Here is a 19,537-nt window from a genome sequence, read left to right on the forward strand (position 1 = left end):
CCAGGTGTCGTCTGTTGGGGGGCGATGGGGAAGGGTTGGGGGGTGGGGGGGGCGAAGGGACGGATTTGGGAAAAGGGAGGGGGACAAAGGGTGGGGGCTGGGCCCGGGGGGAGCGGGAGGACGGATGGAGGAGGAGGAGGAAGGAGCGGTTGAAGGGCCTGAGAGAGAAGGGGAAGAAGGCGGGATGAGGAAGGGGGAGAAGCGGGAGGAGCGATGGAACCGAGGGAGGAGGGGCGGGAGGAAGAGGAGGGGGAGATGAGGAAGAGGAGCGGAAACAAGAGAATCAGCGGCGATCCTCCGGCCTTCCTCCAGGTGTCCACGGGGGGAGCCAGGAAGATGTGAAGCCCCCAGCCAGGTGTGTTCCCAACACGGGTGATCCGCCCACCGGGGATCACCCAGCGCGGATCTGCGGGCAGCGATCCCTCCTTCCTCCTCCTCCTCCTCCATCTCTCCTCCCGCTCCCCCTGGGCCCAGCCCCTGCCGGACCTGAGCTTGGAGGTTTCCAGGGAGGAGACACCTCCCTCATCTCTGGCCACTCTCCTGGTTAAAAAATTCTCCCTTACATCTAATCTGAGGCTGCTCCCCTCTCTTGAGTTTCAAAGCATTTCCCTTTGTCCTGCTGCAACAGAGCCTGTGAGGAACTTGACTCTGGAAAGTAACAGTTCATTTCTTTCTTTTTTATCCTTTGGGCAGCACCCATTTTAGTCATCAGCCAAGCCTCTCTCCAGCCTGACCCCTCTGATCACTGCAGCGAAGCAACTGAGGGAGCAGCAGAGGAGATGAAGCACTTGAGGACAGCCTTTAGTTACAATAGTTAGGACAACTAGTTAGTTATGGTAGTTAGCACTGGTAGTTATTTATGGTAGTTAGCATTGCTAGTTGGTTATGGTAGTTAGGACAGCCTGTTTGTTACGGCAGTTTTTGGAATAAAAACTCTCTCAAACCTCGACTCCCTTGACGTGTCCCTTCCTTCTCCCGCTGTGCCTCAGCTGCCCGGAGCCATGTGAGGGGAGAGCGGGCCCAGCCCGGCCCAGAGCTGAGCCCCAGCAGAGCCCTGGCAGAGCCCAGAGCAGCCTCGGCACCTGCAGAGTCAGCCTGGAAGGAGGCGCTTGGAGCCTTCGGGGCTGCACCCGGCTCTGGGTTACAAACTGTGTGTGCTGGAAAATGCCAGCGGCTCTGCAGGAGGGCAGAGGGGGCCCGGGGAAGGCCCAAGTGCTCCGTGCAAGGGAAAAACCTGCCCAGGCTTTGGTATAAATAACTAGGCAGTGTTAGCTTTTGCTATTATGTATGGACTTGTGCAAATTATTCTTAATCACAGCGAGTTTGATATGGTACAGTTTGTAATCCCTTTTCACTGCTTTTGAGATAGTATAATTTGTTCAGCTTTTTGTTGCCAATGCCCTGGCCCCTGTGTAGCTCCTATCCTCAGAACATGGATGATATTTTAGTTTATGGACAGTGTGAAAAACACACATTATAGTTTTGGCTTTCCCAAACTATTAAAGTGGATGCCATGTGTTGTGCATTGTAATGTTAACTTTTGCAGAAGTAGCTGTAGTTGTGAAATAATAGCTAATGCTTTTATTTTTGCATCTAACTTACAATAATGAGAATGACTCAGAGATATTTGTGAAATAACTAATTTGAAGTACTTGTGGAAATAGCTAAAACCATCTGCCTGGTCAGATAACACTTGAGGAAGGGGTGTGATGAGGGCCCCTGCCACTGACCCTTCCACTGTCAGTAACTGTCACCTGCTGCAACCACAGAACAGGGGGCCCTTGTGAGGGGGTGACACACAACCCTCAAAACAACAACCCACGATTCCTGCACGTACTCTAAAAAGGCAGGTTGGGGGTCAGACCAACCTAAAGAATTCCTGGAACATGTAAAGGAGTTCAAAGAAATGCTTGAATTTGTATAATCATTATGAATACGTATTTGATTAATACAATGGAAAAAGTTGCTAAGAAGAGTTGCTGTGGTTAACCATTGTGCCTCTGGCCATCGCCAAGCACCCAGCACTGTTATTGTATTTGTTCCTTATTTTTCCTTATTAAACTTTGAAAAATTCTAAAGAATGAGGCTCCTTTCTCACTTTGTCCCCAAGGTGCTCACCCCTTGTTCTTCCCCCAAGCCAAGATTTGTCAATCCTACACTTTGTCTAGATAGAGCTGGAGAAGGCTGTGAGGAAAAGGAAAATGCACTGATGGGGAGGCCCATGGGAGTCTCAATCTCCCAGCTGTGGAGGACTGGTCCCAAATAAGAGGAATAGATTTCAAGGTTATGGTCATAAGCTTGCTTCTCCCATAGATCTTTGCAGGCACATGCTAATTTATGTAAAGTTATGTTACCCCATTGGCCTGTTGGCCTAGTTACCCAAGTACAACCCCTGTTACCCATCTCTGGTTAGTCCCTAGAATGTTCTCCTCTCTGTCCCTCCATTTGCCCTGGTTTACTGCATTCCTCTGCCCCTGTTTCCCTGTTAGCTGACCCGACCCTTAACCCCTCCTTTGCCCCATTTTCCCCATATCCATTGGACCCTGACCCTCAGCTCCACCCTCACTACCTCATATAAAAACCCCCTGTGCCCTCAGCTTGCACCCTGTCTTTGTCCCTGGACCCTGTTCAGCTGTGGACCCTGTTCCTGTACCAATAAACCCAGTTTGCAGGAGATCACACACAGACCCACCCTGCCTGCTGTGTCAGCTTTATAAAGCAGCCGTGAGCTTCGGGCTCCTGAGTGCCGGACGCTCCAAGGGCCTCGGCAGCGCCAGGACGCTCCAGACTGGGACAGCCAGGCAGGTGAGGAGGAAGTCACTGCCCCTATCCCCTCTCTCCTGCTTCATCTCCCAGCCAAGCATTGCTGCAGGACAGCCTCACTACCAATGCCATCCTGCCAGGGAAGGACTGGGGGGATCTCCTTCCCCTTCCCTCTGGCATGGCGGCAAATCCCATCTTCTCCTTCTCTGCCCTCCTTCCTCTCCTCATTCTGTCCTTCAACCATCCACATTCCTTTCCCATCTCCTTCCTCCCTTGTTCCTTCTTCTTCCTTCCTCTCCTTCTGCCTTTTCCTTTTCCCTTCTCCCTGTCTCTTCCTCTCCTTGTCCTTCCTCCCCCAGGCACTGAGCTCCTGATGGAGACTAGGGAGAAAAAATCCCTGCCACAGAACCTCGTGGAAGAGGCCATTTGGAACGGCTCCACGGTGCAGGAATCCAACGGGGATGAAAAGCTCCAGAGATCCCACACAAGGAGGGGCTGCAAACCCAGCCCGGGGAGCTGTGAGGATGTAAAACCCTCCCAGTGCTGGGGAATGTGAGAAGAGCTTCAGACAGAGCTCAGCCTATTCCTGGCACCTCCAAAGACAGCGGTGCAGGATGCAGAGATCCCCCTGCAGGTCCATGGGGATGCAGAGATCCCCCTGCAGGTCCACGGGGATGCAGAGATCTCCCTGCAGGTCCATGGGGATGCAGAGATCTCCCTGCAGATCCATGGGGCTGCAGAGATCTCCCTGCAGGTCCATGGGGATGCAGAGATCTCCCTGTAGGTCCATGGGCATGCAGAGATCCCCCTGCAGATCCATGGGGCTGCAGAGATCTCCCTGCAGGTCCATGGGGATGCAGAGATCCCCCTGCAGGTCCATGGGGATGCAGAGATCCCCGTGCAGGTCCATGGGGCTGCAGAGATCCCCGTGCAGGTCCATGGGGATGCAGAGATCCCCCTGCAGGTCCATGGGGATGCAGAGATCCCCCTGCAGCCCCTGGAGGAGCCGCGCTGGAGCACGGGGATGCCTGAGAGGAGGCTGTGACCCCGTGGCCAGAGGGGCCCCGCTGGAGCAGCCTGTCCTGGCAGGACTGACCCCGGGGCACAGTGACCCACGCTGCAGCAGCTGGAGGGGGGCTGTGCCCCATGGGATGGACTCAGGCTGGAGAAGTTCCTGGAAAAGTCTCCGGTGGGAGAGAGCTCAGGGTGCAGCAGGGGAACGACTCCTGTCCCCGAGCAGAGGGAGAAGCCCCGGGGGATGAACTGAGCATGGCCCCATTCCCTGTCTCCTGCACTGCCGGGGTAGGAGGTGCAGCTGGAAGGAGCAAGGCGGGGGAAAAGCTGGATTTAAGGGTCTTCACTGAATTCTCATTATCCTGCTCTGAGCTTTTGGAGTTTTCTGCCAGAAATCTCTCCCCTCCCCCACTTACCCACAGGGGTTTCGGGCAGCTTTCCCTTCTTGGGGGAAATCAAAGCGATGCACTGATGCTCCTAATTAGGGGTAGGAAAAGTGAGGCTCCAGGGCTCCCGCTGAGCCGGAGCCACCGAAGCGGCAGTGCCGTGGGAAAGCCGGGTCGGGAGCTGCGGAGAAGTTTGTTTGTGTTTTCAGCTCCATCCCCCTCGGGCCCGGGCCCGTTCCAGGGCAGTTCCTCAGCTCCGGCTTTGCCCTCACGCAGCCCGGGGGGCCCCGAGAGCGCGGGGCGGGGCTGTGCCGTGTGCAGAGCCCGCCCCTGGCTGCGATTGGCCGGTTGTGCCGTCAGTCGCGGTTCTGGCGCGCTGATTGGTGGGAGAGGGGCGGAGCAGGGCCCCGGTGCCGGCCTGAGGGCGGCCGTGGCTGCTCAGCGCCGCCATTGGCGGAGCGGGCCCGGGAGCGGCGGCGGAGCTCGGAGGCGGCCGGAGCGCAGGTGGGAGCCGCGCTGGGTTGTGCGGGGGCTCGGGGCTCGCTGCGGGTCTCGGGGGCGGCAGGGGGCTCAGGCGGGTTGGTTGTGCCGTGTCCGGCCCGTGTTGCCCCTGGGCTGAGGGCGCTGCGGGAGCGGCTGCCCGCGGTCTCCTTCCCGCCGCTGCCTCGGCAGGAGCCGCTGCCGGAGCGGCGCTGGCTCGGCCGGTTCCTGTGGCTGGGACAGAGGGGGCTGCCCCGCCGCCGGGGCTGTGCGGGGAAATTCAGGTCGGCGGAGGTTTCTGTGCCCGGAGGAGGCAGAGGAGTCCTGTAAAAGTGACTTTATTGCTGAGCAGAGGGAGAGGCCGTGGGGCATTTGCCGTGCGGTCTCTGCCATTGTTGGAGTTCGCAGCCTACTTTTTATTCTCATTTTCCCGGCCTTATTTCCCTCTCCCTGTGCCCACTGGCTGAGGTGCTTGGAAGGTTCAGACTTCCCGATCCGCCTGCTGTATGTCCTCGTTAATGTGCACCCCCACTTTTGTTTAACATCCGATATTCATGGGCTCTGTTAAGTCCTTGTTCTTCTCGAAGTTCAGGAATCTAGCGGGACTTTGAGCGGGTGTCCGTGTAAATTTGTAACATTTTCTGGAACTGGTGGTTTCTCCCGTTACTTCCTTATCTACAAGTCCCTGGCCCTATCTCCAAACAGATTCACTAATTGACTCTGTTTTTTCTTCCTGGGTCCTCTTTGATTTTGGGGTTATTCTCAGTGCCCTCCTTCCCTGTCCTTCTGTAGCTGTTTCTGGATCAGGAGGCCTGGCTGCCACCTGCATCCCCTGGCTCACCTGCTGAATGAGCTGCACTCTCAAGGTGTGGAGCATGGTAAAAAGATGAGAGTTACTGTAGCACATGAGAGGAGAAACTGCATTCGTTTAACCCATGGTCTGCCAGGGAGCCACAAAACTGTGTTCCATTCCCATCCTTTCCATGTTTGGACTGGTACATGAGCTACTTTCTTGTTTCTTTTGTTATCTGTTTCCCCACTTTTCCTTTGTCATCTATTTGCCAACAGCAGTTTGAGTCATTTAATTTTCCAGAAACTCCACCTTTTTCTGCTAACAGATGATCTGATCCCATCCCCTGGTGAAATGTTGTGTTCCTCATTTCAGTGGATTGGTCAGCAGGAAGGTCAGGAGCTGGAGCTGTCTGGTTGGTTATTATTTTGAGGACAGCTTGTAACCTAATGATGCCATTGAAATGAGAAATGGGTTCTGTGGCTCCTGATTTGAATTGGTTCAGGTTCCCAGGGGCTGGTCCATGTTGTTGTAGGATTTGTTCTGGTGGCTGTTGCTGTTTTCCCCATTTTTGGGCACTCCCTCAGGAGCCAGGACTGCATCAATTGACTGCTTTTCTGTAATTCAAACATCACATTCTTGGATTCCTAACTGATCTTCCTAAATAACCGAAAAACACAAAAGACCCCCACCAAATCCAAAAATAAACTGATCTAATACACCCTATATAACACAGAAAATGACAGTAGGTGTTGCAGTGGGCAGAGGGATGATTCACCCCCAGCTTTTTTAAGTGTAGTTTTCAGAACTGTCCTGGGGTGACTGTTATCCCCATTCGTGTGTGTGTAATTTACGCTGGATATTATGTTCTGTGCCTGTAAGACTGGTGGAGTGAAGGTTTTGTTTTGGCCTCTTATCAGCCACTCGGCGGGACATCCAGATTGCACCAGTGCATGTTGCTGCTTTTTGCTTCTTGCCCCTGCTTTTTTGCTTCTGCTCTTGCTTCTGCTTCGCTTCTGCTTTGCTTGCTCTTGCTTCCCCCCCCCCCCCCCTTCATTAGTTAATTTAGCTAAACAGTCCAAACTCCTTTCTGGACTGTTCCCCCCACCCCGTTGGACCTGCTGACTGCTCCGGACTGGGATTTGGAACACGGAGAGAGAGTTTGCACCCTGTGACTGCAGCAGCTGCCTCAGCGCCGGAGGGACTGATAACAGAGCAAACCCCCAGGGGAGACTTTCTGAATTTGTCATCTTTTTCAGAGCAGTGGAAGAGTGGTGTCACCCGGTTTTGTTCATTGTGTGTGCTGGGGGGTGCTGTGCCTGTTAAATAAACAGGTTCTTTCCACCTCTCTCCGAGGAATTCTTCCCGAACCGGTTGGGGGGAGGGGCCGTGTGGGTTTGTTTTATGGAGAAGCCCTTTTTGGGGATTCTCTCCCAAATGTGCCCTAAACCAGGACACCTTTCCCTATTATTGTTGATTTTAGCTTCCACTCTCATGCCCTGCTTTTGGGTACTACCATACATTTTCTTGATGTAATCCATTTTAAAATGTCTAGGGGACCTAAACTGATACCATCCCATGGCCAAATTTCACTTAAGTGTGTCCCCCCACACACCCAACAATCAGTCAGATTAAATTCTTTCATAATCTTTTCCACCATATTGATAAAAAGATTCTTTCCATATATTTGTCCCTCTCTATCCGTTTGCCTTTTCACTGGCAAGGAGAAAGAAGTTGCACTTCTTTCTCTTTGAATGTATCCTCTAAGTTGGTTTCACTTTCTTGTTCAAAACTTACCCATCTTTCTTTCACAGGGCACTCTCATGACATCTCCTAGCTGGGGTTTGCAATAGTTTTAGCCAGCTGTGAAAAATGCATATTTTATGATTGGCTTTTTGCAAATATTAAAATGAATATTATGTGTTATGTTAGGAAGTTATGCAGTATTAATTTTCTTCAGTAGTGTGTTAAATATAGTTCTAGGTTAAAACATAATGTTAAAATAGAAACGATGTGTGTGGGCTATTTTTTTAAAGAAAGGAACGAGGTATTTCCACCGAGATAGCAGCCACAGGACACCTAAATCTTTCAGAGACAGAGAATTTATTGCTCCATTATCACAAGAAACAATCTTCTTCCTGTCTTGCTCCACTCTGAAGATGCCATCAGGATTCAGAGGAAGCAGCTGACACTGACCAGACAGAATCCTGTGTTTGAATGGAATTTATGCATCATGTATGAAATCTATGAATATGCAACAGGCTTTTGTTTTTTGCAAGTAATCCTCTGTTAACGTGTGTCCTTTTTTTGGCTTATTTTGCCCAGAAAGAGGTCCCTGGACCTTACATGACTCTTTGTTCTTATTGTCTTGTATTGTCCTAAAACCTAATTGTCAAAGTATTTATTGCTCTAAATATATTACTATTTTTATAACCATTTTATGATTATTAAACTTTTAAATTTTTAAAAACAAGTGATTGGCATTCTTTACACCACCCAATATATTTTATTATCCTCTTTACAGGCTGTTAGCTGGGAGTGATGGATACATTTGGGATTCATGTTTGTGTATACTCTGATTAATGCACTTACTGTATCTCCTCTATCCAAGGGACAGTAACACTTCTCACAAGCGTTTCCTCCACTTCCTTTGCAGTCAGTGAGTAGCAGCACTGCTACCAGTGGCAGTCTGGTACGGGCTGGCCTCCTCACCTCTGATCCACAGGGGTTTTCTTGGTGCCCTGAGAGTTTTTCCCAGATGGAGTTCCCGATCCAGTCTTGCCTCCCACCTCTGGTTTTCCCTTCTTCTGGAGCCATTCTGCCATGACCCTCATGGTACCGACTGCCTTCCCTCAATTTGGTCCCAGTTCGGGTTGCAAGGAGAGCGCTCTATGGAACAGTACTGGAAACTGAGATGTTATTTTGACTGTCAACTCTGAGCTGAACAAAACTTGAACTTTATAACTATAACTGATAAAAACGCGAGCAGGCTCCCAGTACCAAAGTGATTTCAGCATTTATTACAAGAAAAAGAAAGGCCCAAAGCAAGGGGGCCCGCGGGCCGAGCAGGAGCGTTCCCGTCGAGGATGCTGCAGCGCCGGCGCTGGGACTGCTTCAGCAGCGATGGCCCCGATGTCCCAGGTGGAGCGGCACAGATTCAGTGGGTCAGAAGCCCCTTTCTATCCTGTTTTTGTCCCTTTGGATTGGTTTCTTATTGGATCCTTCATTTGCATGAAGGTTTAAGGTGCTTGATTGGCCCATGGCAGTTCTGTCCAGGCTGGCTGGTTTCCCTTGGGGGTGGTGCCCTTTACTGAGGTGTGTTGTGGTACGTTGGGTACCGTATTTCTTATAACTACCCTTTTAACCCCTTTTACAATATAATAACCAAATGAACAGTACATGCTTAATGGTCTATCAACTATTTACAACAATTTCCAACCTTTGTTTAACAGTGTGCTCTGGGAATCCTGAACTTCATATGCCAGAGGAATCTTTAACTTTGTGTGCCCCGGGACTCCTGAATTTCGTGTCTCCCGAGAATCCTGACTTTCGTGTGCCCACAGAATCCTGAATTTCATGTGCTCTGAGATTCTTGAATTCCGTGTGCCCTAGTATCCTGAACCTCGTGTGCCCCAGGAATCCTGAACTTCATGTTCCCTGGGAATCCTGAACTTCACCTGTCCCTGCCTTTCTCAGACACCGGCTGCCACTGTCCTGTCCTCACTGTTTTCTTCATTACTGCTCTGCATTTTCTCCACACCATAGCCACCCCCTACTGCCTTGCCTGCACGTCCCCACAGTTCCACCTCCCTCAAAACTCCTGATACATCTCAAACTTCTGATACATCTCAGTGTCCTGGGTTGCCAAGCACATTGTGTTCTATTTGCCATCTGCATGGCAGTTGTCTTCTGATAATTGGGCAGTTTTCCTTATCTCTTCCACCACCACTCCTCCCTCCAGAGACATCTGCTGATAACAGGCCATTGAATGTCACTGCATGGCTGATAACAACTATGGCATCCCATTGGGAGATGCTCTTCCCAGAGGGAGGAGCCAAGCATTCCTACCCGGATATAATCTGGAGATTCTGGAACAGCAGCACGGCTTCTCCACTGGATTCCCAGAGGAACAGCAGCTGCCTCTTCCCCTGGATCTTCAGAGGAAGAACACACCCTTTTACAGGATCCCTGCTCCAGCAGAACCACCCCTGACACTCCAGGAGGGCTACAGCCACAATTCCAACTGGACTGCTGCCAACACCCTGACCCACAGGGTGTCACGTTGTGTTCTGACTCTGGCAGTGTGGGGTTAGTTTACGGCATTGTTTATTTTATTTTCTTCCCTAATAAAGATCTGTATCCCTGCTCCCATATTTTTGCCTGAGAGCCCCACATTCCAAAATCATAGTACAGGGAGGGGATTTACATTTTCCATTTCAGGGGAGGCTCCTGCCTTCCTTAGCAGACTCCTGTCTGTTCAAACCAAGACAGATTTTGGCGCCTATATGCAGCTTGAGAGCATTGAGAGAAAAAGGAATAACAGTTCTTGAGTAATCTAATTTTTGTGTGCTGCTATTGAAACCTCGTTAGGTGTCACCATGTGGTCCAGCTTACCCTGGTTTGGGTGGCACATGGCCCTGGCTACACTTCTCCCATTTGCAGGCCCTTATCTCAACATGGGTCCTGTAACCAAGGCTACTGTGGCTGTTATCCAGTTTGCTTTACAGGTTAATAAGGTGAGCAATTAACGGATTTTTAACTTCCTCTGGAAAGCAGGCACATGGATTCAGAGCTACCACACCATAACTGTACGGTTTTGGGGTCACTTTAATAATGGCACCCACTGTGAGGAAATGACACCGGGAGAAATTTTCTCTCAACCCTTCACCCAGCTCTTTGGGTCTGCCCCACCAGTTTTCGAAGGGTTCAGATCCACTCTAAATGCTAATGATATCAGACAGTGGCTGGTGTTGCTGATAGGCCTGTTAACCCTTTTTATTTAGCATTCAGTGATAAGGGAAGGCTGACTTGGATAACCACCCTGACACCTGTGGTAATCACATATCCTCTGAACAGAGAGAGACACAGCTCTGCCAGGATTTTCCTGGGAAGCTGTGAGGAGCTGTGGCAAACTTAGAGAAAAGAATTCAAACAATTATTCTCTCTCTTTCTGCAACCATTGTTTATAGATAGGGTTCTCCAGAGTGTGCTATTCATAGTTCACCAAGAGTGTGAGAGGTTTTCACTTTGAGACCAATCAGATCTCACCTTAGCGAGTCACACTATACAAGACCCGCTGCTTTCATTAAATGCTTTTTGCCTCCTGATCCACCTGAGGACTGGAGTCTTTCATTCCATCCCTGACTCAACAGCGTCATCCGGTGACCGCCGACGTGTGCTGCAGCCTAGGCTGGAGGCACAGGGTCTGCTGGACCCCGACCTTTGGTGCAGCCGAGGCTGAAGAAACAGGACCTTAAGGGATCAGGCCGAGTTCACAGCTGAGACTGAACATGGGCGGGGTCTGGTGACCCCTCATGGAATCGCAGGACAGCCGGGACACGTCCTGAGATGAGCGACCCAGCGACCCTCTGCGATCGGACACCGTTTGCCCTCTTGAGTGAGGTAACTCTGCCTTTGCCCCGTGTCTTCCTGAGGAGACTGGTCCTGTTCAGACCACAGGGTTGGGGGCAAACGACAGACCAAACAAACCTCCCCCGGGAGGCTGAGAACTGAGCAGGGGATGGCTTTTCCCGACACAGCAGACTGTCTCTTGAAGTGGACACTTGCTGAGGGATGGGTTTTCCTTAAAAATGGGGAACCAACCTTCCAGAGATGAACAACTTGTTCTGTCCATGCGGAGGAATGTCATACCTCCCATGGGAATTGCAGTCTCAGATGAAGTGCTCTGTGATCTGCTGGGCTGGGCCAGAGATCACGGGTTCCTGGTGGAGCTGGGCTCTGCACTGAGTCTGAGAACTTGGGAGGAATTGGGGGATTGCCTCTGGGATGAGGTTTGCAGAGGGGACGCAGTCGTGTCCGCACCGATCGTCACCTGGAGATGCATTTCTAAATTCCTTCGGTGCAAGGTCCTGGGGAGCAGAGCACTGACAAAGCCAACTTGTTTTTCACCTCTTGTCAAAAGTACATATTATATGGCTCTATGCAGATATTTACTATGTGTATTATGTATGATTAGTAGTGCTGTATTAACATTTTAATAGTATTGTAATTGTAGTTTTGCAGTTAAAATGTAACTTTTGTAGTTAAAATAGAAACTATGTGTGCGGGATATTTTTTAAAGAAAGGAATAAGGTACTCACACCAGATAGCAGCCACAGGACACCTACATCTTTCAGAGAAAAAGAATTTATTGCTCCATCATCAGAAGAAACCAACTTCTTCCTGCCTTGCTCAGCCATGAAGACGCCGTCAGGATTCAGAGGACGAAGTTGACACTGACCAGGCAGAATCCTTTGTTTGAATGGAATTCATGCATCATGTATGATGTGTATGAATATGCCTATTGCTTTTAAGGATTAATCCTCTGTTAAGGTGTGTCCTTTTTTGGGCTTATTTTGCCCAGAGAGAGGTACCTGGACTTTTCATAACTCTTTGTTTTTATTGTCTCGTATTGTCCTAATCCAAATTGTTCAAATGTTTATTACTTTAATTATATTACTATTTTTATAACCATTTTATTACTATTAAACTTTTAAAATTCTGAAAATAAGTGATTGTGGTTTTTCACAGAAATTATGAGAGTATGATCAACGGCCCCATGCAGGCTCGTGTCTCTGCCATGGTCAAGGAACTCAAAGAGGAGATGGGGAGAAGAGGGAGGAGGTGAGGAGGAACAGTTGCCATATCACTCGTGCGAGTCACAGGCCCCAAAGTCAGAGCCAAATGTCCCCCAGCTGGACAGAGAGGGTGCACCCCACGGGCTGACCTGTGTTTCTGTCTGTGTGACCATGGGGCAGACATGGGAAGGTGGGATGGGAAACCCACTTCTCTTGGGAGGGATGAAAGTTTGACAAGAAAGTCTCACAGGTGTGTGTGCTTGGCAGAGATATTTTTGGATGCAGAATCTGAAGAAGGAATAGAGATGGAAGCAAGTTTTGATGTAGAAGAAAAGAATTGCTGAGCCAGTCATACTGGATAACCAAGGAGGCAAAGGGTGTGCTAGTTAGAAGGGGTTTTATGGCTTAGAGCAAAGGATAAACCCACCCCAAACAAAAAGATGTTTTTACCAAGCAGAAAGAGAGCACAGGAAAACAAGTCAGCAAATGTGGCAAGTAGAAAAAAGGTCTCAGAATTTTCCACTGCAAGAAAACTGAAAAACACTTTCTAGCTTAAACTGTAATGTACTGACTTTTAGTGATTGGAGAACAGCAACATGAATATGGTAATTACAGTAGTTATGATAGGCTGTGGTATCCCGTGTTTTTCCTGGGCCTCTTACGAGTCCAATCCGGCTAGCTTAAGACTCTAGCCCACACGGACCCGCACAGACGAAGGTAAAAGACGAGAGGCGCTCTTCTCCACGTGGGTGCAAGTATCTTGTTTATTGGCTTGGTGCAAGACACAGGTGATGGGGTCACCCAGGTAGAAAAGAGGGCGTGGAACTCTCACACAGGAGGTTTTATACCCTAGGGGATGGGGGCGGGGGAGAGAGGACCGGAGCCAACGGGATGCCATTGGGGAGGGGCGAATTACCTATGGGACAGGCCAGGTGTATAACGGGGGGGGTGTGAGGGGGAGACCATGTAATGAGGGAGGGGGAAAACCCATCTACTTGACCCAACATGCTCAGTAGAAATTGCCCATCACCAGTGCAACAACAACAACTAAATAAACTACTCAGTGAAATACAACAATAGGCTATAGGTAAAAGTTAAGGTATAGATTGGTTCTGCTGTATTAAGATGGTGAGCAAAGAAAAGTATAAAATGCATTGTACCCAAAATTAAAGGCTCTCCAGGCCTGCCTGCAGCTGGAGCTGACAGCTGTAGGCACAGGCTCTGTTGCCCACGACCCTGGCCTGCTGTAACCAAATGGATATAATAAATTGCAATCTAAAGAGCCACCTGGACTCCCACATCCCTCATTCAGGCTCTAACTCTCACCCAAGTGACAAATTACACTGTTCTCTATTATCCATCTCACACTCTTGTAGGCTCCACTCTATCTTGAAGTCATTCTTGGAGCTTTCTCCATGGGTGAGGGTCAAAGGCAGGGCTCCTCTGGGGGTCAGGACCCCTCAGAGCAGGCTGAGAAATATTCCCTGTGCCCTGGGTTCCCACAGAGTTTCTGATAGACACTGGAGCAGCACGTTTGGGGTTAAACACTGCAGAAGGGAAACTGAGTCACGATACTCTACATGTTGTTGGGGTGACCGAGGTGAGCGAAACACGGCCTTTCTTTACACCTTTAAAGTTTAAAATTTTTAAAATTTATTTTATGTATTAAATTTGATTATTATTTATTTTATTTATTTTACTTTTACTTTATTTATTTTATTTATTAAAATTTAAATTAAATTTTTCTTTCAACCTTTAAAATTTAAACTGGGGAAGCTCTGGGGAACTCATCAATTCCTCCATATGCCTGACTCCCCTAAACCATTGCTGGGGAGGGATTTGATAGAAAAATTGGAAGCAGAAATTACATTCAAAAAAGAGAAGGGTGTACGAGTTGTAATTCCTGAATCCAAATTTGTCCAAGTTGCTGCACTTTTTATACAGGAAAAATGTGGTGAAATCCCTGCTGAGGCTGAAAATGCAGTCAATCAAATAGTGGGGGCCAGTGATATCCCCAGGGACTGAGCCTAAATCCCTTGGGATGGAGCCTAAATGCCCTGGAATGGAGCCTAAATCCCGTGGGATGGAGCCTAAACACCCTGGGACTGAGCCTAAATCCCCTGTGATGGAGCCTAAACCCCCTGGGATGGAGCCTAAATCCCGTGGGATGGAGCCTAAACCCCCTGGGATGGAGCCTAAATCCCCTGGTATGGAGCCTAAATCCCGTGGGATGGAGCCTAAACCCCCTGGGTTGGAGCCTAAATCCCCTGTGATGGAGCCTAAATCCCCTGGGACTGAGCCTAAACCCCCTGGAATGGAACCTAAATCCCCTGTGATGGAGCCTAAATCCCCTGGGACTGAGCGTAAATTCCCTGGGACGGAGCCTAAACCCCCTGGGATGAATCCTAAACCCCCTGGGACGGAGCCTAAATCCGCTGGGATAGAGTTTACACCCCTGGGACGGAGCCGAGCCCCCCGGGACGGAGCCTAAATCTGCTGGGATAGAGTTTACACCCCTGGGACGGAGCCGAGCCCCCCGGGACGGAGCCTAAATCTGCTGGGATAGAGTTTAAACCCCTGGGACGGAGCCGAGCCCCCCGGGACGGAGCCTAGATCCGCTGGGATAGAGTTTACACCCCTGGGACGGAGCCGAGCCCCCCGGGACGGAGCCTAAATCCGCTGGGATAGAGTTTACACCCCTGGGACGGAGCCGAGCCCCCCGGGACGGAGCCTAAATCCGCTGGGATAGAGTTTAAACCTCTGGGACGGAGCCGAGCCCCCCGGGACGGAGCCTAAATCCGCTGAGATAGAGTTTAAACCTCTGGGACGGAGCCCCCCGGGACGGAGCCTAAATCCGCTGGGATAGAGTTTAAACCCCTGGGACGGAGCCGAGCCCCCCGGGACGGAGCCTAGATCCGCTGGGATAGAGTTTAAACCCCTGGGACGGAGCCGAGCCCCCCGGCACGGAGCCTAGATCCGCTGGGATAGAGTTTACACCCCTGGGACGGAGCCGAGCCCCCCGGGACGGAGCCTAAATCCGCTGGGATAGAGTTTACACCCCTGGGACGGAGCCGAGCCCCCCGGCACGGAGCCTAAATCCGCTGGGATAGAGTTTAAACCCCTGGGACGGAGCCGAGCCCCCCGGGACGGAGCCTAAATCCGCTGAGATAGAGTTTAAACCTCTGGGACGGAGCCGAGCCCCCCGGGACGGAGCCTAAATCCGCTGGGATAGAGTTTAAACCCCTGGGACGGAGCCGAGCCCCCCGGGACGGAGCCTAGATCCGCTGGGATAGAGTTTAAACCTCTGGGACGGAGCCGAGCCCCCCGGGACGGAGCCTAGATCCGCTGGGATAGAGTTTACACCCCTGGGACGGAGCCGAGCCCCCCGGGACGGAGCCTAGATCCGCTGGGATAGAGTTTACAACCCTGGGACGGAGCCGAGCCCCCCGGGACGGAGCCTAAATCCGCTGGGATAGAGTTTAAACCCCTGGGACGGAGCCTAAATCCGCTGGGATAGAGTTTACACCCCCGGGACGGAGCCGAGCCCCCCGGGACGGAGCCTAAATCCGCTGGGATAGAGTTTAAACCCCTGGGACGGAGCCGAGCCCCCCGGGACGGAGCCTACAAAGCGCCCAAATCCCGGGGCTTCCCCTGGGCTGGGGCGGTCCAGGTGCGGGGAGGGGCGGTGACGTCACCTCGGCGGGCCACGCCCCTTTCCGGCCCTCGTCCCTCAGCGGCTCCGCCATTGCCGCGCGCGCCGCTACCGGGGCCGGTTCTGGGCCGGGACCGGCGCCTGTCCTGGGGCTCGTTCACTGCCGGAGCGTCCCCAAGGTGTCCCCAAGGTGTCCCCAGTGAGCATGGAGCCCCAAGAGGTGCGACGGGAGGGGAGGGGGCACGGGGAGGGACAGAGGGGACACGGCGGGGGGGGGAGGGGATACGGGGGGGAGGGGGCGGTGAGGGATGGAGGGGACAGGGGGTGGCGGGAGGGGACACGGGGGTGGCGGGAGGGGACAGGGGGTCGCAAAAGGGACAGGAGAGAGTGGAAGGAAGGGGGGCGGTGACAGAGGGGGTGGAAGGCGGAGTGGGGGATGGGGGGACACGGAGGGTGGCAGGGGCTACGAGTGTGGTGGCAGGGGGTGGCAAAAGAGACAACAGAGAGGGCGGGGGTGGCAGAGGGGACAGCAGAGGGGGCAGGGGGCGGGAGGGGCAACGAGGGGAGGGGCAGGGGGTGGCGGAGGGAACAAGGGAGGGACAGACGGACAGCAGAGCCCTCCAGGGAGGGGCACAGAGGGGACCCCGGGAGGGCACAGAGGCCACCGCAGGAGGCCACAAATGCCACCAGGTCCCTGACACCTCCCCTGTCCCCTTTCCAGGTGTCCCCTGCCCAGCTGCTGGAGGCTCTGGTGTCCGTGGTGGCCACCCTGGGTGAAGTGGCGGCCACCGTGACCGGGTCACACCAGGGCGTGCAGCAGTGCTTGTCTCCAGACTCCCTGCGCGCTGCCCTGAGGAGATTCACCCAGAGCCTCCGTGAGACCCTGGACCACAGCAGTGTCCCCTCCCTGGGCCAGGCCCTGGCCACCCTCAGGGCCACCTCTTGGATCAGCTGGGCCGATGTGAGAGCTGTGGCCAAGGCCTGGCAGAGGTTGGTGGCCGCGCTCAGGGACAGATGGGACCAGCTGGCCTTGGAGGCCGCCGAGCTCTGTGTTGCCTGCGCGGACGCGGCCCCTGCCCGGGCCAGGGACCTGTGGTACAAGACTGCCCGCCGGGGGACAGCTTGGCACAGACTGGCGGCCACCGCCCAGCGGCCAACGGTGGCCCTGGACTGGGAGGAGGTGGCCTGGGTGGGGGCCACACGCAATGTCCTGGAGGCAGCGGCCACCAGTGAGGAGGAGGTGGCCACCAGTGAGGAGGAGGTGGCCACGAGCATGCAGGAACTGGCCCCCAGTGAGGAGGAGGCAGCCATCAGTGAGGAGGAGCTGGCCCCCAGTGAGGAGGAGGCAGCCATCAGTGAGGAGGAGCTGGCCCCCAGTGAGGAGGAGCTGGCCCCCAGTGAGGAGGAGGCAGCCACCAACAAGGCCATGGGAGAGGCCGTGGTGGCTGCCAGCCAGGCAAGGGCGGCCACCAGGAGGGGACATTGGGCAGAGGTGGCCCTGAGGCCACTAGAGCGCTTGGTGGACGTGTGTGACAGGAACATGGATTACTGCCTCTGGGAGATCAGGATCATCCTGAACAGGACAAAGAAGGCATCCCCCAATGTCCCTGTGGCCTTGGTGGCCAAGGTGGCCGAGGCCGAGCAGCTGTGGGAGGCCGGCTCCCGCCTGGCCAAGGAGCGCCTGCTGGGGATATTTGAGCTCATTGACAACCTCCTCTTGAGTCCCTCTGGTGGCCCTGGTGGCCCAGGTGGCCCCTGTAGCCGCACAGTGGATGAGTGGTGCCAAGAAGCCATCAAGGACATCCCAAGGCTGCTGCAGGGACAGTGATGTCACCACTATGATGTCATTGGGGCAGTGATGTCACTGGAGAGACTTGTGGATACTCAGCTGCCACCAGCTCCTCGTGTCACCAAGAGCCCCTCAAGTGTCACCAGCGCGAGTGCCACGAGCTCCTCATGTCACCAAGAACCCCTCAAGTACCACCAGTTCCCCAAGTGCCACCAGCTCCTTGTGTCATCAAGAGCCCCTCGGGTGCCACCAGCTCCCCAAGTGCCACCAGCTCCTCGTGTCACCAAGAGCCCCTCGGGTGCCACCAGCTCCTGGTGTCACCAAGAGCCCCTCGGATGCCACCAGCTCCTGCTGTCACTGGGATCTTGTGCAGGAGAATCTGGGGGGGGTCCCTTGGGGCTCGGTCCTGTCCTCCTTCCCCATTATCAGCCAAGACCCCCCTGGGAGACAGTGGTCAGAATTGAGATTTTTATAAAAGTTTGTTAAGGGATAAAATCCTGGTGCTAATTGCCAAAAGCTCCCCATTAATTAAACCACGTTCTTTATATTCTGTTACATCACAGAGGTTCATGCATATTCACGGAGGTTGATGCATATTCATAATATATTATTGATCTAAAAATATATATATATGAGTAATAAAATAGAAATATAGATTTTATAAAAATACTTTACATTAATATATTTTATACCAACAGAATTTATATTATATTCATATATATAATTATGTTGATTTACTATATTATTTTAAAATAATATTTTATATTAACATTTTATATATACATAAATATACATATATTTTTCTATATTCTATATAAATTATATTCAAACATTCCTGGAAGTTCAGATGTTCTTTTGTTTGGTTTTAACCCTTGACTTGCCTCCACGCCATCTTGTGCATTAAACCAATTTATTTTATTTCTCCTTGCGGTTCCATCGTGTCGTGTTTTCACTCTCTGGTGATGGGAAAAGAATTCATAAATTCTTCTTTTTTTCACTTTTTTGGCACTGAGATGGAACTGGTGGCACTGGGACACAACTGGAACACTGGGAGAGGATGGGGAACACTGGGATGGGACTGGGTTGGTGAGATTGGGCTGGAGGCACTGGGACAGGGATACTGGGACAGAACTGGAGACACTGGGACACAAATGGGAGCACTGGGATGGGATTGGGAACACTGAGATAGTGACAGTGGGATAGAACTGGGGACACTGGGACACAAATGGGAATACTGGGATGGGGACACTGGGGCAGGATGGGGAACACTGGGATGGGACTGGTGACACTGGAGCAGTGACACCAGGGCAACCCAGGTGACACTGGGGTGGTAACACTGGGCTGGAAGTGGTGGCACTGGAACAGGGACACTGGATGGGAACTGGTGGCAGTGGGAGGGGACTGGTGACAGTGGGATGGGGATACTGGGACTGGACTGGGGACACTGGGAGGGGACACTGGGATGGGGACGTCAGAAAGGGGCTGGGGACTGATGGCACTGGGGTGGAACTGGTGACACTGGGAACAGTGGGATGGGGGCACTGGAACAGGATAGGGGACACTGAGATGCTGGCATTGGGCTGAAGTGGGGACACTGGGATGCTGGCATTGGGCTGAAGTGAGGACACTGGGACAGAAATGGGAATACTGGGACAGGGACACTGGGATAGGATGGGGGACACTGGGACAGGATGGGGACACTAGGATGGTGACATTGGTATGGGGACAATGGGCTAGTGGCACTGGGCTGGCACTGGGACAGGACTGGGGACACTGGGCTGGCACTGGGTTGCTGATGTCATCATTAATTAATTAACCAGAACACTACTTGAACATTACCAGAGCTAATGGCCAAGTCATGGCACC

The 19,537-nt window shown here is 52.3% G+C and overlaps 1 protein-coding gene and 1 long non-coding RNA gene across 2 annotated transcripts; both read left to right on the top strand.

Annotated features, from left to right (window-relative positions):
* Window positions 1-4,571: 4,571 nt before the first annotated feature.
* On the top strand, window positions 4,572-9,806 carry LOC132340632 (uncharacterized). The gene is made up of 3 exons (XR_009489949.1): window positions 4,572-4,667; window positions 8,090-8,597; window positions 8,886-9,806. It is a non-coding gene; the product is annotated as an uncharacterized LOC132340632 (long non-coding RNA).
* Window positions 9,807-15,942: 6,136 nt separating this feature from the next.
* Window positions 15,943-18,595, top strand: LOC132340548 (uncharacterized). Its single transcript, XM_059871611.1, has 2 exons — window positions 15,943-16,102; window positions 16,604-18,595. Exons 1-2 carry the CDS (start codon window positions 16,088-16,090, stop codon window positions 17,708-17,710), a joined length of 1,122 nt encoding a protein of 373 aa, XP_059727594.1. The 5' UTR covers window positions 15,943-16,087; the 3' UTR covers window positions 17,711-18,595.
* Window positions 18,596-19,537: the final 942 nt, after the last annotated feature.

This window comes from Haemorhous mexicanus, chromosome 32 (genome assembly GCF_027477595.1).
Source record: "Haemorhous mexicanus isolate bHaeMex1 chromosome 32, bHaeMex1.pri, whole genome shotgun sequence".
Lineage (NCBI taxonomy): Eukaryota > Metazoa > Chordata > Aves > Passeriformes > Fringillidae > Haemorhous > Haemorhous mexicanus.